General features: G+C 41.8%; 2 protein-coding genes across 3 annotated transcripts in view; one reads left to right on the top strand and one right to left on the bottom strand.

The window, feature by feature from the left end:
• Positions 1-10,737, top strand: part of PTPN14 (protein tyrosine phosphatase non-receptor type 14) — a 110,068-nt gene extending 99,331 nt beyond the window's left edge. Inside the window, exons 18-19 of the mRNA XM_084203138.1 lie at positions 801-964; positions 4,866-10,737. Of these exons, the coding sequence (XP_084059264.1) occupies positions 801-964; positions 4,866-4,994 (293 nt within the window). The 3' untranslated portion in view covers positions 4,995-10,737. The remainder of the gene's footprint in view (positions 1-800; positions 965-4,865) is intronic.
• Positions 10,738-11,195: 458 nt separating this feature from the next.
• The window catches only part of SMYD2 (SET and MYND domain containing 2), a 29,213-nt gene continuing 14,860 nt past the window's right edge, over positions 11,196-25,548 (bottom strand). For both annotated transcript variants that reach the window (XM_084202261.1, XM_084202262.1), the window contains exons 6-12: positions 22,391-22,458; positions 20,594-20,696; positions 18,128-18,238; positions 16,237-16,357; positions 15,864-16,038; positions 14,381-14,489; positions 11,196-12,388 (exon numbers count right to left, since the gene is read on the bottom strand). In XM_084202261.1, the coding sequence (XP_084058387.1) occupies positions 12,308-12,388; positions 14,381-14,489; positions 15,864-16,038; positions 16,237-16,357; positions 18,128-18,238; positions 20,594-20,696; positions 22,391-22,458 (768 nt within the window). In that variant the 3' untranslated portion in view covers positions 11,196-12,307. The remainder of the gene's footprint in view (positions 12,389-14,380; positions 14,490-15,863; positions 16,039-16,236; positions 16,358-18,127; positions 18,239-20,593; positions 20,697-22,390; positions 22,459-25,548) is intronic.

Below are 25,548 nucleotides of genomic sequence, written 5' to 3'. Positions count from 1 at the left end.
TTCTGATGTTGGTAGGCCTCCAGGCCCATCCTGCCAGTGGGGAGAGGACAGCTGGGGCTGCAGTGCCCTGACACCAAGGGTCAGAGCAGGAGAGCTCGGCTCAGGTCTCACTTCCCACTTGGAGTGCTGGGAAGCCAAGGAAGCTTTCAGCATGTGAGGTTCTCAGTGTGATCTGACAGCAGGATGTGTTTAGTGATGCTAGGACAGCCACACAAGGCAGTTGTTCTTGAGTCCCTAGCTTTCTACAAATGGCTTCAGGGAAAACAAAGCAGTGATCTCCCAGAAGGGCTTGTAGCTATTGAGAAACAAACCATGAGCAGATAGAAGGGAGGGGGAGACATTCTGTCAGAGTCTAGAAGGGAGAAGGAAGAGAGGAAACAGGGCAGATGGACACTTGCTTCCCATGTGATACTGGTTTTGACAGGCAGTAGTTTCACTGGGACTTAGCTGTTGTTTTGATCCCAGCCTGTTAATAGCAGGAATTGCTGTAAGTAATGTCTAGAATCATCTGCTTAGGGGACCTGGAGATTTGCAAGGGGGAAAACAGAATTTAATTTTTTAAAAGAACTATTTAATTTAAAGGAGCAGACTCCCAAGTAATAATTGACACCCAGCTGGTACTTGCTGGATGCAGTGCTGTTCAGTGCACCCTGGCCAAGATAATTATTATGTTGTAAAAAATGTAAGTTATCGCCACTTTGACAGAGAATAACTTTTCCACACTCTTTCCCCCTCCCCTCCTAATTTTTACATTTAGAGATGTAGACGTTTGCAGCCTTGCCTGCTTTTTCCCCTTGCAGCTTACTTGGAGGAGATCCAGTCGGTGCGTCGGCACACCAACAGCGTGCTGGACAGCAGCAACACCTGCAACCCTCCCATCGTGGTGCACTGCAGTGCAGGGGTGGGGAGGACTGGAGTGGTGATCCTGACAGAGCTCATGATTGGCTGCTTGGAGCATAATGAAGTAAGTCAGCTTCCTTTGCAAATCCCGAGCTTATCCCTTGGCTAACTGGCTGCATTCCTGAGGTTGAAATTAAAAGGCATTGAAGTGCTTTCTTTCTGTTACCTCTGTGAGCAAGACAAGGACCTTAAATGTGATTCGACATGCTGTAGTTTTCGGTATAGTTGATATTATTTTTTTATTAGAATTATTTTAATATATTCAAAGTTAGGGCTTTCTTCCCTCTTTTGAGAATTTAGTCTAATCCATACTTGTATTTAATTAAAAGTCTAGAGGCAGTGTGTTTGCGAGCACTACTTGAGAGAATAATATCCTTGCTCTTTTAACTGAATTCTCTCCTTGGGCTCCTTCCTCTCTCTTGTAATCTCACCTGGAATGAAACTTAACTGTGTTTTAAGAATAAGTGTATTTATGTATTCCTGTGGGGAATAGGGCTCTAGGGTTTGCAGCCAGCATTATGACAGTCTGGAGTTAGGAACAAGTGCCCCAGTAGAGCAGCCATGAGTAACAACTTAATTTTCACTTGTCACTGGGAAACTCTCTAGGAGGAACATCACATCTTGACTAACAATGTGCCACACAGTTTGCATGACAACTGTGGAGACCAGGGGTTTCTCTTGCCAAAGAAAATGCTCAAAGACCAAAGCTGCTTGTAGAGATAAGAATGCAGCAAGAGTGACAAACAGACATATATCATCTGCCCCTTCCAATAATTAGCCTAATCAGCCACTGGGTGAGTTCAGGGAAGACTGAGGACTCAAACAGCTCATCATTCTGGAGTTACAAGACCCCTACAGATCCTGGGCTCAGATTAGCTGGGACAAATCTCCAACTCTGCTTGGGCCTCACTGAAGGTGCAGCTGTCCCGTAGATATGTGTCACAGGTGACACTTTGTTCTTTTGCTTTATATTTGGGGGAAAAGAAGAGGTATCCTGGCCAAGAAAGGGCCCACGGGGATGTGCTTTGGGAATCCAGCAGCCTCCCAGTTCTGACTGCTGCTCAGTAGCTGCTCCAGTGTGGGGCAATGGCTCTGACTCCTGACCCTTCTTGTCTTCCTTATGCACTGACACCTGGAATGTGACTGCTTCTGTTATTCACGTAGCAGCCATGAAATTTCTGCTTTCCTCTCCAGAGGAAAGCTGGAGAGTTAAAAGAGCCATCCTGAATTGCTCGTGAGCATCAGTGTAGCTTTACAGCACCCTCTGTACGTGCACAGAAGCAAACTCTAAGGGTTGTGCAACAGAGTCTGGCCACCTCTGTTTACAGAAGTCAGGCTGTGCTTTACAGAAGTCACCCATTGGGCAAAGAGTGGCTTTGGCACCTCAACATCTAAGCCTTGGCATCATTCATATGAGCTTTCATCAACTTCAATAGGACCTGATGGTAGTGCTCAATAATAAGGGATTTCTCTGATGTCCCTTAATTAAAGCATTCTTTTGTCTTAATTAATAATGAAAATCATCATTAACAATAAATACAATTTTCATTAAGGGCCTTGTTTCCCTAGATTGTACCAAGTTAAAGTTTTTGGTTTGTTAAAACCTAATTTTAAAAAAAGGTTAAAAATCTTGACAATATGTTTTCAGTTTGTGACAGAGTCTGCACAGAGAGCTTCCTTTTAATTTGTTTATTTTGTGCTAGAATTGGTTGGGGTTTTTTTTCCTGAAATAAAATTACTTATCACTTATGTTTTAGTCTTAGGAACTGGCTTTCACAGAAGCGTCCTAGAAAGTAAATGCATTAACATTTTAGCAGTGAAGAAAAATCATGAGGGAGTTTGAAAATTTTGATGAAGAGCATTTTGGAAAGCCTGCAGCAGTGCTGGAACAGAAACCAGAACTCTTGAGCCTGAGGTTTCAGGTTCAGGTAAAAAGCCATGTTTAATCAAATTCTATACAGCTTCAGTCACTGTGGCTTCTGGGCAATGGCTGGTTGAGTCTAAAGCTGTATCTCATTGCAGGGATAGAGTTTCAGTAACTGCTGCATGGCAAGTAAATGTCACATCATTACATCCTTACTGCTGTAGACACGTAGTACGAGAAAGTAATTGAGAACCTGCTCTATCAACTTTTAGTCCAGACTTGGCACTGGGACATTAACTCATGATTGCATCTGCAGCATGCTTTCACATGGGAGATCTTTGGGTTGGGAGGCAGAAATAAGTAGCATTTTTGTTTGTTCTGTTTGCAAGTCCCAGCTTAGCAAAGCATTAGGTGTATTTTTTTTTTCTTTTTTTTTTTTTTTTTTTTTGACGTATACATGGTAATGAAGGTGAATTTAGGGATTCTCCTTGCCTGGAATCCAGCAAATACTGAGCTGGCTATAAATAGCGAGACTGAATAGGCAGGATGAGGTTTTCTTCCATTTCTGAGATAAGGCAAAGCCTCTCCATTTTGAGGAGGTGCATGGATCACTGTATGCCCAGTAAAAGCTAAAGAAAAAGCTGAGAGAGGAGCATTATGTGCAGGTCAAGGCTGGCCTGAATTTTTGTTAGAGTTGTTCAAGTGAGATCAGGTTCCACGTGACTCTGCTCAGCAAGGACCATTTCATAAGCATCTGATTCCACAGGGAGGCCTTCTCCAAGTTAGCCAAGTTAACTGGAAAGAGCTTCCATTTTTCTTTGCACCTGTTTGATAATAATATGACATTACTCATCTCAAATATTTACACTCGTTGACTCTCTAGAGATGTCCTTTTATAACAGCTTGTTGGGGTATGTGGCAGAATATTTGGCCTTGTTTTCAGAAAGTGATAGCCTATGAGTTAATACTTGTTTACATGGAATGGAGATTCTGAGTTTTATATATATGGACAGAAATGGATATGCAGCGTGACTCTTATTTTAAACTTTCCAGGAAACTTCAGATGTGCCTGGAAGCAGATTCCATGCTCAGTTGGGGCTCCAAGGGTTAGCAGCAATCTCAGTCAAAAGACTTGCTAAGCTCCTCTTGGTGTTTTTGCAAGCAGGCATTACAAAGTGCAGTTTATGCTGCCTGATAGGGTCGCTGTTCTTCAGTTTTATATCTGGAACTGCTTAAGAACTTCCCCAAAACCAGTGTGTGTCTTAGTGGTCACGTTTGCTGCTGCCATAGAAGGTTTGTGTTCCTCAGCTTGGCTCACATTACACGCTGCTTGAATTTGAGCCTGGCAGGCTGAGCTTCATGGCTCAACAACTTCTCAATAGTTCCTCATGTACCTGTTGTAACAGATAAAACACAACAGCATCATAGGTTTTTGGCTTCCTAAAGGCCAGAAATCTGATGATAGCATCCTAATGAAATGTGCAGTGATTGCTAACGCTTCAGCTCATGGGCCTCTGTTTCACAGAACTCATTTGGTTTTCAGTTCAGACCATTATAGGCTGCCTGTGCCTGCTTGATGGGATTAGTACTGTGCCTTCCCAGTGGATTTCCTTATCTCTGCCTACTTACTGGACTTTAGTTCCTGTTGCAGAGCATTTTCAGGGCCCACAAGTGAGTTTCTTTTGGGTGAAACTAAGCTGGAAGATGCCTTCTTGGAGAACCCCTAGTATGTCACAGTGGATATTCAGTAGCTGGCAATAAACTGATGCTGGCCTGGAGTCTGCAAAACACATATTGTGGTTATTGGGTCCTTGTTTCACTTTACAGACCTATTTCTCCTGGAGCTTTATTTGCTAACATACACTTGGCTGTGGCGGACCAGATGTTGGAGTTTCTGGATCTTTTGTTGGCAATGAGTTCCCTTGCCCTTCAGTGAAAGGATCTGTATCTTTGCCTGCACATTTAATTTTGTCCACAGAAACTTTGTCTTCTATAACTATAGTATAGTTCCCTGTGTCAAATAACTGATATTTGGGACAGTGATTGTTTGATTTAATGAATACACATCCTTCTGCTTTTTTTTTTCCCCTTTGCTTTACAGAAAATGGACGTTCCTGTGATGCTGAGGCACCTAAGGGAGCAGAGAGTGTTTATGATCCAGACCATAGCCCAGTACAAATTTGTCTACCAAGTGCTCATACAATTCCTGCAAAACTCAAGACTTATTTAATCTTTTCAAACATCCCAGACCCAGCATTGTGGATCTGACTGAACCTTACTGATGAACAAGAAGAACTGCCTTGACAACAATACTGTGTGCATATATTGCACTTTTTAAAGTTGTCTTGAAAGTAAGGAATGATGGTTCTTTACTAGTCTCCCATGGATTATTTTATACAAGATATAATTTATTTTTCTTGGAATAACTTTTGAATTACTTTCACAACTCATAAAACTTATAGTGACCTTCAAAGTGAACCACATTTGACATGACTGGTCTGCATTGTAACATGTCTGTAAGGAAAGCAATCCTTTGTAAAGGTAGTTTGCTGGCTTTTATTTTGCTACACAGCTTCTGAAACCTACAGTTATTTGGCAGTGGGCTTTTTTCACGTAAGGACCTTCTGGACCCAGTATGTGGCTTCTCTGGTAAACACAAGACCTGCTAGATGGCAGCTACAGCTCTGTGTGAGTGAAAGCTGAGGGTGCACAGCACGGAGACCTGGGCTTCTGCACGTGCAGCCGGGCACGTTACAGAGGCTCAAGCACAGGACATTGTGAGGACAGAGAGTTTTGGGTGCTAAACGCTTCAAATTCCACAAGAATTACGGTTTTAGACTCATCCTTGAAAAAAATCAATATTGTATCTTTTTAAGGAAGCTTTTTGCTGCTGTGTGCAACCCTTGGAGGGAATCGTAAGAAGCAGTGTAGGGTGAAGTGCAGTGACCTACATCAGGCTGAAGTCAGTGAATGACTCTTTCCAATAATTCTGGTGGTCTGAGAGTTTAACAGTGGAGGATTTTCAAACAAACGTGTCTGGAAAAAAAGCCAAATCAAGCACCTTCTCACAAATTACACTGAAAGTATTATTGCCTTGAGGCTCACCCTCTGTAGACAAAGAATCTCATTTAAATTAGGCATCTCCAGTTGCCTTAGTCTTCACATGTGAACTATTGTTGGATGGTTAGAGAAGGAATCAGGCTAGAGAGGTGCCTCGGAGGTCTCTGGACCCAGCGCTGCTCACCCCACTGCTGACTTTAAACTTGGATAGGCTTGTCCAGGGTCACATCCACTTTCAGAATTCTGAAGGGTGAAGATTTCACAGCCTCTCAGGGCACGTGATGCAATGCAGTTACTTTGTCGTGGTGAAATCACCTTTCTTGGTATCCCTTCCCCAGCTACTTCTAATATTTTAATCCTACTTTTGCTTTTCTGTTGCATCCCCACCTCCAAACCCTGATCAATGTACAAAGGCCTAAGCCTACAAACACTCCTAATTTCAGCACTAAAGGGACTAAAATTAGTGGTGAGCTTAAGCTAAGGTTCTGTACCAGAATGTTTCTTAAATGTGTTTAAAACTGCACTGTGTTGATTTGGTGCTCTGCAATACAGGCCCAACATGATGACAAAGTCTCTGGTGAAGACTTGTAACCACCAAAAACTGGAGAGGAATTGTTTTGCTGTAATAGCTTGACCATGTTCTTTTTAGGGATCAGTTGAGCTTTCAGTCAGCTTCAGTTTTCCTCTAATTTTTTCTGCCAGTGCCAACATATCTCTTGTTAAATTAGCAGCAACCATTTAAAGTCTTTTCAGCAGCATCTGCATGATAATTGCAGAGAGATGCTTTATATCTGGGAAAAAAGCCAAGGAATAAACCTTGAAGCAAAGTGTATTAAATTAGTTATCTCATTATAACTTTTTGAATAATTTCCTAATGATGAATTAAGTTTGAACTCAGAGCTGTCAAGTCCCATTGCTCCACTTGGATGTGAGAAGGAGAAAATCAGGAGGGAAAAGAATCTGTTCCTATGTCTTATTATTCAGCTGCTCTTGGCTGCAATGTGTATTTCTGCTGCTACAGTGAGCACAGGAAAGTTATTGCATAAGAGAGTGTGAAGAGCTGTGTTTGAAGAGAAGAAAATTAAGCAAATTTTTTTTATGCAAAGATGCATCATAGGTGTCTTAGAAAAACATTAATTAGAAAAAGGCACTAAAAATCCTTTCCAAATTAAGTCAGTGCCTATTAATGAGCCAAATAAGTGGCCATGTGGTAAGCAGTCATTTCCAATTAACTCCTAATGTAGCTGGTATGGTAGATAGAGGCCAATGTGAGTCACTTTTTCCTTTTCATTGTCAAAGAATGGTAATTTTAAACTTTTCCTTTCATCTGACTTCAATGTATTTTTCCCTGCTAGATTTTATCTTGACTAGATCTGTTAATATCATAAGTGAATTGGGCTGGTGCATGTCTTCAGAGGTTCTTTTCCACCCCAGCTTACAAGCAGCCCTCAGCATGCTGATGTTTTATGGTTGAAATGTGGTACAGTTTTGTAAGGGAAAAAATGAACCTTCTCACTTTGAACCTGTTGTAGTTTTATCAGGCCAAAATTGCTTGGGCAGTGTTTCCTAACCTTTAGGGAGTGACAGGAAAATGCATTTTGCATCCAATTTTCTTAGTCATAGCAGGAATGAACACATGGGCCTTAAAGCAACAGTGCTGTTAAGTTTCTGTCCTGCAGACACTTAAACAGCAGAACCCTTGAGGAGAAAAGGAGTTTGGAGTTGCTGTTTGTTGTGTTGCATGTTTTTTAACAGCAAAGCATAACAGTGGTTTGAGACCGATTTCATCCATTTGGAGTAAAGTCTGGATTGAAAATCTCCCAATGATTCATCAATGAACAGAATTTTGACACAAGCAGTCTTCTCCCAGGGCACCCACCTTGCAGTCTGGCATGTTCAGCTTACACTCCCTGATGCTTTCCAAGAGAGAACTTGCAGCAGATGAGTAAGTCTGTCTTGGGCTTCCGTTGTGTCTGTTTTTCTTTTAGTACACTCTTCACCTGTATTTAACAGCCTTTCCCTTTGTAATTTAAACTCTTACCAACTCTAGTATTGAGGTGCTGGCAGTGGCTTTTTGGTTACAGTTATGGTCTGAGCATTTCATGCTTCCCATTGTTCAAGCAGAGATGGGAGAGATGACAGCTGAGCTATGACGCTGCTCAGTGCTCTGGGGATCCTGTTTCTGTCCTCCATCAGTTACACTGGAGGATGGTGGACATCAGCTGCTCAGGTCCTACTTGTTTCAGGTCCTACAAAGGCTTGTTTAGGCACCTCTTGTCCTTGACTACCTGAGGAAAGATGAAGCTTGTGCCCACAAACATTTTCCTGTATAGGCATACCGGGATCCTAAATGCTCAACCTTATCAGAAGTTCCCTAAACTAATTTTAGCTGGCAAAAGACACATCTCTGAGAGCTTACTCAACCTATTGCCAGCACAGTCCTTGAAGTATATTGAAGTGCATTTCTGTTCTACTTATTTAAATCAGCTGCCTCAGCTACAAATATTATTAAATATTTGCATGATTTCAAAAGCTGAGGGTTTTAAAATTACTTTCTTGTAAACAAACAGAAATTCAAATGGCAAAACATAGACTTACTCATTTTTTTCCAACCTAAGTACTTCAATAGTTCTTGTCATGTCAGCCAGGACATTATTTTTTGATCCAATACCTGCTATGTCTGTGTAGTCCACAAGCAACTCTAAAAGAAATGTTGATGGGCAGTCTTGTACTTGGATATAGCACAGAAATCTGTAGGGAAAATTTAGCAGAGCTAACTGACAATGCTGCATTTCCAAGAGCTGACTTCCCACTGGTCTCCTGGGAGGAGATGATGACTGAATTAGCTGTTGTCAGCCTCGCTAACAGTTTGTGCTCTGTGTGCTCCGAAAGTGGAATCATCAGGCTGATCTCTGCTGTAGCAGCTCTCATGCATCACTGAGGGAGGTCTGAGTTAAATTTTGCTGCTTTTCTTAGTGGGTAAAAAAATGCTAGGGTGGCAGCCACTCCAGATAATAAAGGCCTGCATCACATTGCAGGAGCAAATTCCTGAGCTGGCCATGAGAGGAGGGACTGCATGAAAACAGCCTTTGACCACCCTTTTGGAAAATGAATATAAAGCTGCTGATGTATACTTCAAGGCATATTGAATTTGGGATAGGTTTTGATGCCAGTAAGAGAAAGGCTGCAAATCCAGAACCCCAAAAGCAATTGTCCCCAGCTCACTCTTAGCATTCTAGAGTGGTTTTCTTGTAGGATCTGGTGCTAAGGGAGCTATAGATGCCATCTAAGTCTGTAGAGAGAAGGACATTATACATGCAACTGCTTCCAGGGATTGGGCATTTGAGGGAAGCAATGGATGGCTGTGGGGCAAAACAAGATGGAGGTATTAACCATAAATACACTATTGTTAGATTGTGAAACAAAACAGTGCACAGGTCAAAAAATAGCAGTGTTTATATAAATATTTAAAGTAAATAAATGTAGTCAGTGTTTTTGGAGTATCTTAGATTACAGTTCCATTGGTTTCTCTCAGCTGTTTTTTTGGCTGGCATTTCTTTGAAGTTTTGTTGCCTGTGCTTTCTGCGCACCTTCACCGAGAGTTTCCCACATGCTTTAAACAGGACTTTGCCTGCGGAGAGTGAACTGGAAATCACTGCAAATAGGAGCTTCCACTGGAGAATTCCAGCACTATATAACAGCAAGGGAAGGACTGCCACTGATTCTCAGTGGTTGGACAGTCAGTTCCAGGTATTTCAGGGGTAGTGTTCCTTGATTAGGCAGGGAGGCAGAAAAGGAATGCTTCCCACAAACTGTTTCCATGTCAGGCTGGGGGGCACCCCCTGACTTAGACAGTGGCTGGTAGCTGAGGAAGAAATAGGGATGTGTCTACAAAAAGGGTGCTCAGCCCCTCTGGTGCACCTGGCAGCCAGTCCTTTAGGGGCTTCCTGAGGCCAAAGCTGTATCCTGCTCCCTGTATGTAGTGCCTCCTGATGGATCCATCTTCCATGAATCACATTACCTTTTCTTTAGAAGCCATTTATTCCTCTGGCCTTCACAATGTCCTGTGCTGGTGAGTTCCATAACTTATAGATGTAATGTATAAGAACTTCCTTTTTGTGTATGTTAAATAAAAGTATTTTCTTGCTTCTGCTTGGTCTTTCAAAGAAAGCAAATCTGTAGTGCCAGAAACACTAGTAATAGGGATGTTTATCCTGTTGAGGTTGCTCCATATGGATAATATATTTTCATCACTAGTAAAATACCTTTCTTTGGTTATTTTACAAAGGAAGAAGTTTACACATGCAGATGACTGTAATATTCCCATATGTTACTGTGTGGAATGTGGTAAATGAGATAACATGTTTAAATTTTATGTCACTGGATTTTACTGTCCTGTTTTACTGCAGTATTGTGATGCCTCCGGTTTTATTTGTTCTGTAATTCTGTACCTGACAGTTTAGCACAAAACAATGATCTCTCACCACCTCATTGTATGTACACATTTTGTAGAAAAATGAGACATCAGTTATTTGCCCTTCCTGCCCCTGACCCCTCCCGTTAGGGCTGAATGGCAGAATTATTCTATGCCATTGAAAGCCTTTTTTTAAAAAAAAAATCTATGCATGCTATTTTATATTCTTATGTATTATTCATATCAGTACATAAGCTTATGCTTGTCAGTTTTATCTTGTGTATAGAACTGATTACTTTTGACAGTATTTTTGCACTGTTTCTTTTCTTTCTCTTTTTATTATAAAAAGTTCTATCGGCATTAATTGACTGCAATAATTTTTTTACCCCTTTCACTGCCTTTGTGTAAATAGTTTCTTATATGCTTTTGCAAATGTGAGAATGTCTTCAGTCACTAAGGTTTTTTTGGTAAGGCTGTCCCTCATATTCACAGTATACAATAAACCATTTTTTTCAAGGAAAACAATGTTTGTCTTCTTTAAGGGTTTTGTATTTGCACCTACACTGCTTGAGTTGATTTCCCATGTTAAACTGATAGGCACAGCCAGGGCCACAGTGAGCTTTGAATAACCTTCTGTAAATAGTAATCCAGGTTTCACAGGGGCAAGGCTCCCACTGGTGCCTCATCTTCAGCTAATCCAATTCTTTGGTGTTGAAGTGTGGTGTGGGCTCTGGACAGACTTGCTGAAATAAAGGTATTATTTCCCAGGACAAGAGTTTATTTGACAAGACAAAGTTAGGATAAAAATAGTCAGCTAGTGCCCTCTTCCTAGTCTTGGCTGTAGTTAAATGGCTTTGGCTTTCTGGAACTGTAGATCTGGTGCAGATTTATATACTCCAGCAACAACTGCTGGCTGGAGAGCAATGAAAGATTTGAGCAAAATGAGCTGACAAACCCTTGTTCGAGCTGTTTTATTTTCAGAGCAGTGCTTACAAGAAAGAAAATACAATGAAGTTCTTAAGGGTGATGTGTTCTTTCTCATCATACTTTATAAACTGTGAAAACAGTAAAGAGGCAGGTAATTTTATTGTGCACCATATTTCAATTTTGATGCTAGAAGTTTATAGCTACACTCTTTTTTCCCCCATCCTTAAAAGCACACTCTTGCCATTGATCTAAATGGAGGGGGGGGAAATCCTCTTGTTTTGTATATAGGTAGAGAAAGCTAAGACCTGGACTTTTTCCTCAGAAAGTGTTCCTGTCCCTCTCTTAAAAATAATTGCCAACATATTATTTACAATAGTTGTAATCCACTGGAGGGGAAGGTATGGCTGTAAGGAAATATGAGCTCTCCTCTGCAATAACTCACTTTAACTTGTAAAGGAGTGTAAAAAGCCAGAAGTTGCATAGTTCATGTCTTGTGCAAGCCTTCAAGCTCCAACATAGCTGTCAGTATTTTCTGTACAAGACAAATTGAGCTCTAGGTCTTTGCTGTGATGAATCCTCATCTGCCAGGAGCAGTGATGGACCAGCAGATTAACTGGTTGAGGGAACATTGGTGGCATTGCTGTAAAATGTACATAATTCATCACCCCATTTCCTCTCTCTCTCAGTTAAGCCACTGCAAATAAAAATGATGCAAGAAAACAAGGAAATGGGTACTAAACCACAACAGAAGAAGTAGGCTTTTGCTAATTTGTCAGATTAAGCCAAACTATTTGGGCAAAAGTACATATCACAAAACTATTGCACCCACTTAAGTGTACAACAGGAATCCAAGACCACTTTATTTACTGTACACAAATAAGATCCACGCCAACACCCCTAAAGAAAAAAATGGCCATTTCTCCACATGAGCCATCAAAAGGCATAACCTTTAAGAAACCATGGATGCTTCCTTAAAAAAAAAAAGAAAAAGGCAATTGTAGATGTTAGGCCTACGTGTGTTTGTCATCCCAATTATAGGACAGAACTGTGTTCATACTCTACCGCTTTTCAAAGCGCTCCTGAAGGTTTCCATAACAAGGCTTTTTAAATAAAGGTTTGAAGGATTGCATAGATTCAAAGGCTCAGTGGTCCTCTAATTCCTTTTTGATCTCTGAAATGTATGGATGATCTTTCCCATGTGCTACTTCCATGATAGCAATTGCCTATGAAAGGAAAAAAAAAATATTCACACAATTGATTCATATATAACACCAGGCTATAAATACTCTCTTTAGAGGTTTGAAGCAGTCTGACACCTCTAGCTACTTTTTGTCCCCTTGTAGTCATAAACCCAGTAGGAAATAAAATGAAATTCAAAACTAAGTAATAAAGGTTTTATATTCAGAGAATACATCTTTGATCTTAAAGGAGCCCAAAGCACCTTTCAAAATTATATTCCTGACAAAACTTTGAATGTAACCAGCTCCAGGACAGAAAACTGCAAGTGTGGTGGGTAATATTCCAGCAGAGGACTTAGCCGGTATCAGAACGAGCTCTGCTCCTACCAATTTATCCTTGAGCTGTCCCAGACATACAGGCCCTAGTGCAGGAGTAATGCTGAGGCATTTCAAACTTGAGTCTGTAAACCCTCCTCTCCTTCCAGGGGCTGCCAATGCTTTAGAAAGGAAGCAACTTCTTAGGCAGAAGTGAGATCCCATAGGATTCAGACAGACGCTGCTGTGCGCAGCTCCCTGGTGTTTCACCTGCTCCAGGCCCGAGGGGGAATGCTGCAGGCAGCCAAACCCCTGACTGGCACCTTTCCTGCCTTGGAGTGTGTGCCAGGGCAAGATTTCCATTTGAGAAAAGAAGTGATAAAAGGCTACACTAGACAGAACTGAGAAGAAAGTTCACTGTAAGTCTGAGAATGGTTAAAAACCAAGAGAGCTAAGACAGAGCAAGGAACTGCAGTATCCTGGCCCTCTGAGCATTTGGTCATTTCATCCTTGGGAAACTTTTATGCTCTTGTATTTGTTAAGTCAGTACAGCAAGGGCTTTTGGTTCCACCTCAGCAGTGAGAAATGACTCCACCCCTCCTCCTGCCTGAAAAAGAAAGGAGGACCTTCTGGATGAGCTGCTCACAAACTGACAGGGAACAATGGGTTTGCTTTTCCACTAAATCCCAAACATCAGAGGCTGGGATAACTTTGGGCAGTTCCTGTAGACAGCTTTTGGAAGTGAGTCACTAGAAAATGTTTGTGTAAGGAAACTAACTATGCCAACAAATTTACCTCACAGCTCTCTACTCCCCACCCCATGCTCCTACTGGCACAATTCCCATTTCTACTCAAGGGTTTAACGCCACAGTGAAGGAAAACCTATGCCAACTTCAAACTAGGTAACAGTTAAATTTTAGAGCATATATTCTTCTAGCATCTTTCACCATGGTTGGATGGTGCTGTTATTTGCTGGCTAGAACTTGCCACCGTCTAAAAAGCAAGAAGAAATAAATATATTTTGACATTCCACACTGAATCATTATATGCTACAGTAGTCACTAATGCTTAATAAATTAAAATAAATTTCTGTCCAACAACAATAGGGGAAAATAGTCAAGAAACATAGTATAGACTAATAAAAATAGCAGAATAAAAAACTAAAGAATAAGGCACAGACTAATAAAAAGGGGTGAAGAAAAACACAAAACCAAAATCCTGTATTTTGCCAATTTCAGCATTAGCAGATGCATTGAATTCCCTTCAGCTATGTAAAAATCGATTGGTTCCAGAACAAATAACCATCAAAAGCATGCCTAGTTTAAGTTGGATATAGAAATCACAGACTTCAATGAAACACTATGTGCCTTTTATAAGAGCCAAGCATTTTTCCTGTTCTTACCCAGCAAATGAGGGGAAGATAGGGTTCTGCTTCATTTACATCAGTGCAGCTCTAGCTCAGTGGAGAACTCAGAGCAAATGTTTAAGCATAATTCTCACTCCAGCTGCTGCAGTATGAGCCCACTGTGAAAAGGCACCCAAGAGCAGTCCTATCCTCCACCTCTAGAAAAACCAAATCTGAGCCAAAATTCCCGTGACCAAATATATTAACACATGGTGCATTTCCTACCACACCAGGCTCACTGACAGAGAAGCACACAGTGTTTCCACGACCCCATGGCTGAACTGGTGTTATTAATGGAGAAACCAGGCAGTAAATACCCTCTTCAGGGCTTTAACTCCAGCCGTCCTGTTATTCAGCGCCATGTACAGTCTCCCTAATTTCAGCCACATGGAGGCAACGTTCAGCGAGTAGGAGGGATAATGTTTACTGCAAGAGAGAAAGAAATTCAGCTTCATCAACTTTGGCAGTTTCATAGCATTTTCCCAGTTCTGTCCCCCTCTCATGGGGCAAGAAGCTGCCTCTCGATGCCCCTGCCCATTCAGCACTCATCCCCTCTGCCAAGAGCCCGTGCCAACTGTGTCTGGGATGGGGACGCCTGTCAGCTGGGAATTGGGCTGAAACTACCATATGCCTCTGAACAGCTGTCAGATGGCAATGACTTTCTGCCACTAGTTTTAATCTAGCCAGCTACAGAGAGAGCCTGCATTGTGATGAGTTTTTGGAGCCGCCCTGCAGCCGCAGCAGAGGCTCTGTGTGTTCCACAATGGTTGGTGGGCTGGAAAGCGAGGGGCCCTCCGCAGTGTGCGGGGCACACACGGCAGCCTGTGCTCGCACGCACTGAGCGGGCACAGCCCGCCTCGGCAGAGCTGACCTGGAATGCCAGGCTCAGAGCCAGAGGAGCTGGGCAAGTCCCAGGGAAGATAAATAGTACTGAGCCCCGGAGGGGGGGAATGTTGGCTCCTTCTTTGTATCACTGCTCTCTGCCAAGTGATCTGTGACTTTATGTTGGCATCTGTTCCAAAGGGAGAGCTTTTCTTGCGCTCCCCCCAGCTGGCAAGAAAGTCACGTCTCAAGACGAGAATCTGGGAGATTCACGGCAGGACCAGGCACAGCCAGCCTGTCTGGCTCTCACCAACGGGCTCACTACTGCAAAAACAGAGAATCTGATCAGGAACAGTATTCTTATCTCCTGCAGAGGCTGCGGGCTGCCTTGCCCCACGCAGGGCTTCAGCCTGGGCATTCTCCCACGCCTCCAGCTCGGGGGCAGCGGGATCGGGGACACGGGGCACCCGGAGCTCCAAGCGCAGGAGCTGAGCTCGGCTCCAGCTCCCTCTGCTGCTCGGCCCCAGCCCTGGGACACGGCCCTGCTCTCCTGCAGCCGTGCCCTCTGGGCTGCTGCAGAGAGGGAGCACTGCGGGGGCTGACAGCAACACGGGCTTTGCCTCCACTGCCTTGGACAAAACACTGGCTGCAGATGAAGTTTGAAGCCCTTCCTTAGTAAAAAAATGATGGTATTTTAGAAACCAGCATTTAGCCCGCTAAGCAGAATTATCATGGCACCCAAGGTGGCACAAAATTATTTTGAGAACCCAAAGCAAGGATTTCAAAGTCAGTCCTGCAGACCACATTTTGACAGTGGCAAACACTGTCCTGGCATTTAAGTATTCCTTTTTGAGTAGTGGTATCATGGGTAGAATGCTTATACAATATGTACTGAGAGAAGTGACCTCTGCATAAACATGTCTTAATTGTTCAAATTATTAATTAGAACATTAAAAAAAAATAGTCTGTCATATTTACCTGTAGGGTCTGATAATTTTTTGCCCATAACACAGCGCACCTTCCCAGTCTTGCACGTAGAGACAGACACCCATGGCCTGGTACATCATATGTAACATATAAACATTACTGTCTTCAAACACTGCACCCATCTTGTCCAGGCTGAGTTCACAGATCTCCAGTAATTCACTAGGGGGTAGGAAGAAGTCAAGGAATGCAATAACTCGATGGCCTCTCATTATACAATTAGCTGATAATGCCTTCGGCCACAAAGAGGGCAGAGATAAGTTTAATTTCTACTAGTCACAGTATTTCTCCTGCATGTACTTCTGAAGCCCAGCAGGCAAGATTTTTAGGTCACACACCAGTGGAGTCAGGGTAAGACAAAGGATATATTTGTAGTGTTTGGCTCGCCTGAATTCCTCAATCACGTTCCTGGCATATTTGATCATGTCCTTTACTGTCTCTGCTGACGGAGGATCATTCAGCTTGCAGATTTCCAGCTTCTCTTTATCCTGAAGGAAACACAATGGACCTTACAAAGGCAGGTTCCAAGCCCTACAAATAAAAGTGCACCTGCTATACAAAATTTCTCTAATAAAAAGACACAGATGTGAACTTAAGCTCTTCAAAGAATGAAAAAACAAAGGTAGAATGTGCACCTGCAATTTTTCTCTAAAGCCTTGGCTAGAAATCCTAGGATCCCCTGGCCTTCCAGTTCATCTGCCATTCTCTACTTCCATGAAGTCTCTTTCTTTTGAAAGATTGAAGAGCTTTTCCATTTTGTGTTGCAAGTGGTTTTACATAAGAAATGTCACTGCTTCCAAAAGATTCGGGTTTAAAATAAATTTAGGCTTAGTTTTAGGGCTATACCAGCTCAAGTACCTTAGGCTGACTACCAAATGATATCTCTGTGGAAAATTACATGATCTTAAATACAGAAAAGGATCCTGCAGATTTATAGACAAAACCACATTTCTATATATTTTGTTATTCCTGCTGGACAGCTCCACTTTCCCTTACCTCTCTATCTAACATACTATTTCATGAGGAGCCAACTACAATCTAGAGACAATTTTTTGCTGTTTTATCTTTACATTGTTGCAAGATTTTTTTCTTTTATTATTTAGTCTGCCAGCTGAGAGAGCTACAGGGACTCTTTCCAAAACTGAAGGAGGCTGGGTGACAGGGGACACCCAGAGTAGCACATTGCTGAAATTCACAGATGAAATCCTGGCTTCATTAAACTCAGTGGCAAAATTATCAAGGTAACTGTGGGGAAAAACACAAATTATATGGTATTAACAGAAGGGCCTCAAGTAACAATACTGGGTACTATCTGTAAAAAAAAAAAAAAATCACCAAAAATGACACCATTTAGGGGAAGGAAATGGTTGTCTGGTCACTTTAGGAAGCCTGGTGAAAATTGGAGGAAAAATTATCTGGAACTTAAGGATTGCCAGACACACTGATCTTGTCTGGAATGACAGATAAGCTACATAGAGCTCAATTCTCGTAGGACCTTCAGTGAGAGAGGTCCAAATGGCTGCACAGGCACAGCTGTCTCTATCTGTTGGGTTTGGGTACCTTTTCCCTCCAAGAAGTGCTTTCCTTTAAAACACCTAACACCTTGTTGTCAGGAACACTGTCTGGATCTTCCTTTGTCCTTTGAGGGGCACCAGCTCATATTTAATGACCACAGCTCTGGCCTGCACATCACAAGGGTCTGTGACCCAGGACCACACTGTCCCTGAGCAGACCAGTATAAGGCTATTGTAGAAAAGATCATTCCTCAGATTCTGCTTTGTCTCCAAACCATCCAGACTTGCCATACAACGTCCCCTAGAACTGACTGAAATGTCCCACCCATGAAATGCAGCAGCACTCTATCCCAGAAATGCTCCATGCAAGATTTACTTGCCAGGAGTTGGTAGAAAGCATGAAATTAAAAAAAAAAAGCAAAAAAAAAGCTCTGAGCTAAATTTGTTTGGCCAAGTGGCTTAGACACAGTATAATTACCTACTTTTAACAATGTTTTCATCTTTGCTTTGTAGCTCAGCTTTAAATAGGCCTCTACCAGGAAGTTTCCTGGTGTGTCATGATTACAGTGGAAAGAATGAGTATCAGAAAGCATTCTGGACAGAAAGACAGAAAAACACACCCACCTCCCCCCATCCCCATCATCCTACTTTCCAAAATGTAATTAAGCCAGATAGGACATGACATCTCAGGACATGGGAAGGTGCCTTGACAGTCAGAAGTGCATTCCACAGCAGTTCCATTACCTTTTCTTTTGTAGTGCACTCCCTGCAATCACAACTAAAGAAATAGGAGTCCCTTAACCGGTCATTTCTGTCTTCTGTGGGATACAGCAGGTCAATATAGCTGCTAAAAATCTACATGGGAAAAAAACCCAAACAAACAACAGTCAGTGAGAAGCAGCATCACTAAACATATTTATTATACTCGCTCTGATATTTGTAGTATGACAACTGCATATTCATGCAGCTTGTGGACCCCTGCAGCCACATCACCTGCCTGCTACCTCGCATTCCAAGCCCCTTGGCAGCATCAGGAGCTGTCACTTGTGAAAGCAACCTGACAGAGAACTGTTCCTTTCCTATTCTTTATGGAATTTCCCTCAAATATTACCCTGGCTTGCACCCAGGACAGCAAGATTCAGGTGTGGATAAGGAAACTATTACAGCATAAATCTCAGGCTCCTGTCAGACTACAAAGAGATGCTTCCCTTTCAGAAGTAAAATAATGATTTCAGGTATCCAGCCTAGGATAAATTACAGTGGCCTGGTTTTTTGGAGGCTGGAATCTCAAATTTTTCTTTCTGAAAACCTACAAAAATTGGGGCAACAGCAGTCACTAGTAGCTTTAGAAACTTAGGACAAGACCTTTAGATCTCTGAAAAGAAGAGAGGCCCAGAGCTCCAGTTCAAGGAGAATGAATATCAGACTTACTTCAGCAGCAATATTTTAAAGCAAAGAAAACCTGCTTTTGAACATTTTAAAGGCCCTTCATATACACTATTCTTAAGTTTTCCTCTATTTCAATGGTCTTCAGAAAAGAACCCCTGCAAGTAGCTTTAATGCTGTGCTTCTAAAACGAGATCTCCCCCAAGAAACACGTCCAATGCACAGTGCAGTTGATCATTCTACAGACCAAGGAACAGCTTTAGCTCAGTTTCCTCATTTACAGTTATCTGAAGTGCTTTGCTCAGTCTTTCTACTTAAAGTTTCTCTTTTCTTCAAATGTAAAATTACATGTAATTTCATGCCATTCACCTTCTTCTTAAATATGAGAATGTCACCTCTTTCCCTCACACTCCTCTCCTCCCTTCTATATTTTCAAAGCATGGGGAATGCAGGAACCACATTAACAGCAAAAAAAAAACTTTAAACTGCTTCCCTGCAATGGCTACACGGAGCCTGAAGATGGAGACACAGGCTGGGAGACTGCACAGCGACCACACACAGGCACAGCTCACGTTTAGAAAATCCTGAAGTGCAAAACCTGTGAGGTCCTGGAGAGCTGATGCAACTTCTAAGGCAGAACTCAACCTGAAGGAGATGTCGAGCAACATCATCTACCCCTAATGATACACCTTCCCCCAAAATGCTGAGAATGTCTGGGGTTCCACAACAAAATTCTGAAGCCAGAATCAGTCCTGTTGGTTACCATAATGCATTTGCAGTGAGTGCCAACATCACAGACAAAAATCATTGCTGGCAAATGGTATCAAAAGAAGTTGCTCACCTGAGTCATTCACCCTTGGCTACAACAACTAAACTCACTTTGTTCAAAAGGGGGATCCCTTTTGTGGATCAGGTATAATCCACAAAAATAACCTCTCTATCATTCTTCCAGGCTGCTATTACACACTTCAGAAAACAGTAGATGTTATCAAAAATCAAATCTGAGCTTATCAGTATGAACTTTGCCCATTAAATTAACACTTACAAATGAGCCATTGAAATTCTGTGCAAACTCCATCCCTAGAGAGGATGTTCAGTATTTTCATTGCCTACAGGTATTTGAACATCCTCCCCAGCTCTGTTTAACATTTTTTTGGTTGGTTTTTTTCAGTAAAGTGCAGCTCTACTGTTTAAAACTCCCTGCCAAATTCATTATTTGATTGAGAAAGTTTCAAAGTAAACCCAGAGCCTTACTCAATTCCACAGATTTTTATTCCTCTCGGTTCAGTTTCACTCCACCTAAAACCACACATTTGTTCTGTGATTTCCCAGCAAATGCCACTGAGTTGATATGACCAAGTCCCATGTTTTGTGGATGCTCTGTCCAAACAGAAGTCAGAGGATTTATCTGTACCCATTTACCTTGTTTATTCTGGCTTCAATTTCAACACATTACTATTATACTGGGAACAATTATAGCAGTAATAATTTGCTTTGATCTTGGAATTTCAAAGCACCAGCCAAACATCAGTAAACTCAGCCTCATTTTACAGATGGGCAAACTGAGAGAGAGGCTGGCAGATACACAGTGACTGCTGCAGGTGCCCTTCCCATTAGCAAAAAATAGGGTACTGCCTCCAAAAATCCCTGCAGTCCTCCAGAGCCACCCTAATTTCTCCAAAGCAGCATCTTGCATTTCTCTGAGAAACAAGAGACCCTTCCTTCCTGTTATTAACTTGCCACCTAATTGAAATGATCCCTGAGAAGCAGAATGAATCCTCTTGGGCTGCAGGAGAACAGAGCACATTCAAACACTGCATTTACCTCCTCTCCAGGCTCAATCTCTCTAACAGCTCTGACTTCAGCCAAGGTTCCCTTGTAAGTCACAATCACATTTGGGCAACAGCTATGGTTCATCAATGCAACACTGTAAAAGTAGAAAAGTAAATGTTTTCCCCAACCACCACCACAAGCAACATGCAAAAAGTTAAGCACCACTTCACAAAATAAATAAGTCTGAAAGATTGAGCCAGTCTGTCTCTCTAAGCTGTTTTTATTCGGAGGCTTAACATGAAGGTAACCTTGGGAAAATCTCTTGTACTGTTATTTATTCTAATGATATGGAGAATGGCTGTGCTAATGAATCATTACTATTTTTAAATCCTATTACTGCAGAACTAGGCAAGTTATTTTCTTCCCCTTCTTACAGTGCTACAGGACAGCTGACAGGTATGTTCATTCAGCTTTACTATCAACATGATAGACAGACTATTTTCCTCAGAGGAGAAAGAAAAACACCTTTAACCTAAAAGGAAACAAGTAAATACAGGAAAGCAAAAGTCTTTGCTGCATTGCAAGTTGAGATGGGTGTTAAAATTTTAGATGGCTTCTATTCAAATTAAACTGCCTCCATGTTTGAAGTGGGAGGGAGGAGATCACTGTCTGTTATACAAGCACATGACTTGGACAAAAACCTGGATGGACAGAGAAAAGTAAACCCCTTATTACCAAGCTTGGAGAAAGTGCAGTTCACTGCTTATCTGAGATAAAATTTGTAAATTTAATTCTTTCTCTTCCAATTTAGCAAAGCAACAACTGTCTCTTCAGTATTTTCAGCCCACAGGCATAACTGGTAAGTAGGAAAGATCTGACTCTTGTATCCTGAGCATTTACAAAGTGATGGTTCTGGACATTTTTCCAGAACATCCTGGAAAATACTCTCCTTTTCCCACAATGACTCTGATCCTGGGCATTTCAAGGCATTAATTTCCAATCTGTAGATCAGGGGTATGAGCATCAGACAGACCTGCCTGAAGAAGAATTATCTGTGAAGCAAGGACTAGCTACTACTGCTTGTCTGCAGCACTTGGCAAAATCACATCCAGCTTTGAGTGGGCATCCCTAAGTTTCAGGTTACTTTGACACAGATAAGCCACAAGTAATCCAAGCCTCACCAGGAAGTCAAACTAAGCCTCAGTGCTAATACCTTCATACAGGCTGTGCAAAGATCAGGGGCAGAAAATACCTTCCTCTGCTACAATACTAAATGGGAAGGGCAGATTTCAAAATGCAAGAAATGTTTCTTGGCCCTGAAGAAAGCTGCAGTCCCCCATTCATGAACTGCAGTTAACACTTAACATCTGCAGTTTATTTGTAAAGCTAAGAAGCTTGCACATTTTTTTTTCCACTGTCATAGCAAGGAGGAATTTGCTATGAAAGGGATTTACTATTTGCCAAGGAACAAAGGTAGAAAGGATACTGTTCAGAGAGCACCAGGGGAAGGACTGTACCCAGCCAAAACAGGTAGTTGTGTACAGAGCAAGTCACCTGCAATCCTTTTCATTTGGCTTTGATTATTACTTGATGTCCCTGACCAGAACCTGCTACCAAAGTAAAGGTTTTTTACCAACCTGAATATAAGTTTCAAAACAAATTATATGCACAATTTTACCAAAATTACTGGATTTTTAAGAAAAACTGCTGCAAACAATTTGCCACATTTTACTTGGCAAATAAAGATCTTTAAAACAAGATAAATTAATTATTTTGGTAGCTATCTACTTCCTCTATTTGTTTTTAAATAAGTTAATTTTATATTTTTAAATATTAAAATTAACCTACTCAGGAAATATGGCTGATCCCAGATGAGAGAGTTCTTCATCTTCAATTGTGAAGCCATTACAGTTAACCTAAGAAAAAAGAGAAAGTTGCTGGATCAGCTTCTGGTCAGCTGAGTACTCCCCATGTATTCACAGGTCACATTCTCACACATCAAACAAGCTTGCAGAAATTTGCTTACAGTTTTTCATCCACCTCTCCAGGACTCAGGGAGCTCCATGACATCTTGACAAGTGAAGTGAGGACAAAGTCCCACTCCAAAGGAATGCACAGGACACCAAAGAACTGACAGTGACACTAAAGAACTTGCCCCTGCTCAGGACACACCTAGTGAATTGCTCCTTGGAGGGCCAACCAAGAGAAGTGGGGCTCAAAAAGAGCACACAAAACCTCACCCCAGCATGGGGCAAGGAGACTTCATTGGGCCACGACAAGGAAAGGGCCAGAGCAGAACTACACATGCAAGGAGCAATGTGGGAAAGAAGGGCAGCAAAGTCAGCCAGACTGGGGCAGTGCAGAGCTTTGATGGAGCACGTGTCACGGAGACCTGCCACAATGGCCCCTGCCATCAAAGACTGCACGTATCAGCTACAGCTAAAGCACATGTGAAAACAACAAAAGCACCAAGAAAGACTTGAACCTCATAAAGACATAGAATAGGAGGGGACAGAAAAAGCACAGAGTATGAGAGGAAGTGTATTCCTAATTTAAACAGACACAGGATCAAAAGAACTTGTTCACAAAACTCTCTTATAGAATAGATTCAAGCAGGTTTTAAAACCTTCTCACTTTTGTTCTCATCCAAGTCAAAGGAATCTTACAGAAGTTTCAGCTTTTTCATGTGGTTTGTATGACTTTAAGTGGCCAAAATGCACCTCAGTCAAGTACTTTATTCCACTTCCACTTCAAATCCCACACATACTGATACAAAGAGAGCCCTCTCCACATTCACCATTATCTCCTTATAAACATGAAAAAAGCACCAGTAACACACTAAAACAACTACTCACTAAAACAACATGGCCAAGTCCCGTTAAAGCTAGAAAGGGCACAAGAACAGTCAATCAAGTATAGTGCAGTATTTGTTTTGGAAAGGGTAAGAGCTGACAACAGATACTACCAACAGTAATCACAGAACCATTGAATGGTTTGGGTTGGAAGGGACTGCAAAGATCAAGCTCCAATCTCTTTTTTTTTTTTCTCCAATCCCCAGAGGCAGGGACACCTTCCAGTAGACCAGGTTGCTCACCAAGCAAAGTGATATGCCGCACAAGCTGGAATGCAGCCTGGACTGACTTTTAGAAATACACAAACACCCAAAGCCACTCCTCAGGTAGGAACTGTTCAGGGTGACTTCACAATTAAGGCAAGCATCCTGATGCACTCATCAGTATCTCTGCTATCTTTGCTTGATCTTGATGCTGTTATTTTAGCAATATAGCACCCAAAGTCTCTCAAGATGGGCATGCTACTGCACTGGCCAATGTAAGAGCGTATCAGAACCAAAACCAAAATGCAATTGCTGAATGCAAAAACAGCATAGAAGGGAAAGAAAATATCAACAGCAAGTAAGAACATAAGGCTACAAAGGCTGACAAAGAACAGCTTGATGGTTCTGAATCACAGGGAAATATTTAAAAATACATAGTGAGTTATCATCAACTCGCCTCCACTAAGCCAGAGACAACACACTTCATGAAAGCATCATATTAGAAATGACACAAGAGGAGGGATTAGAAGGGATGAGATATCACTGGTTTCACCAGATGAATGCATGACTAAAAACAGGCAAAGTGCAGGGAGTGAAGAGACAACAGCAATAAAAGCGGAATTCAAGGTTATTCCCAATGGTGGAAAAGAGAATGTGCAAAGGGAGGCATGAAATGCAAGGTCTTCAAGAAAAGGGTGAGATGCTGGAACTTGAGGCAAGAAAGAAACTTCAAAGAGCATGACAAGGTGAGACTGAGGAAGAAAAGCTCCAGCCTCAAGAGCTATATTCCATTGGGACAAAAGAGAGTAGAATGATGCCAAAAGCTGGAGAAGAGACCAGTGAAAGGCAAGGACTTTGGACAAAAGAATTCTATTCCACTCAAAAGGAGCACTTACACTTTAGCTGTGTAGGGAATAGCATCAGGCAAAGTTCACTAAAAGCAATGAGAAGGAGTCAGAGGTGTTCAAGTCCCAGTGACTGCCCTGAACCACAGGGAGAAACAACGGGGAATGGAGAAGCAAAACAAACCCCATGCGGCCAAAGGAACTGTTGACGGAAAACAAAGGAGCAGCAGCACACCCATACTACTGGTTTTAGGTCAAGTTAACTAATTCTTAGGAAACATGTTTGCACAGCTCAGATACAAGCATACCTCCCATTTCTGGAAAGATTTATCCTGGGACTAACATCTCAGAAGGTTGCATCCTGTAAGACATTTCTGAGAAGCATCCAGATGACTTCTGGATGATTTTAGTTCAAAAAATTCTAATGTCCACAGTGGCAGAGAGTTACCTGATGATCAGGATGAGCATAAGATAACACCTATGGGACATCCATAGAGAAGACTGGATGGAATATGAGATCTGGGAGCCAGCAGCTCACAGAAGTTAGTTAAAGTACCACAATCTGGTGGAGCTGCTCTTGGACAGGACATGAAACAAAAATCATTATAGCCAAAATACTGAATTTTTTGGGGAATTCTGGCTACATTCTAACAAAAATATTCTGAAATACCACAAGAAACTGATTGTACTAACATTTTCAAAGTATCCCTCTGACAAATATAAATTTTAAAGTCTTCAAAAGAGAAAAAATCCCTCATCATTGAAAGGACATGTGTAATTAGAAACAACACAAGGGATGATAAGCAGATGCTAAACATCCTAAAGAATCATTCCCCTACAGAATGATTCTTTATCATTCTTATCACAGTTACTGTGCCTCCTTGTTGGTAGATGCCCAGCTCTACCAAACAGGATATCTCCATCCCTGCTTTCATCACAGAAGTCAACTTTTGCCCCCATCTCTAGATATTATTTTACTCAGAAACCTAAGTACAAAAGTAGCTCATATTGAAGCAAAAGAGGGAAAAGAAGAAAATGGATCTTTCAGTATTCCACCGGTGTATTATTCCATCCACTACAATACATCCAATTCAGATGCATATGAA

Source organism: Fringilla coelebs (genome assembly GCF_963513975.1).
Source record: "Fringilla coelebs genome assembly, chromosome: 3".
Classification (NCBI taxonomy): domain Eukaryota; kingdom Metazoa; phylum Chordata; class Aves; order Passeriformes; family Fringillidae; genus Fringilla; species Fringilla coelebs.
Note: the sequence above shows the minus strand (reverse complement) of the source record. Positions and strands in the feature narration are given on the sequence as shown.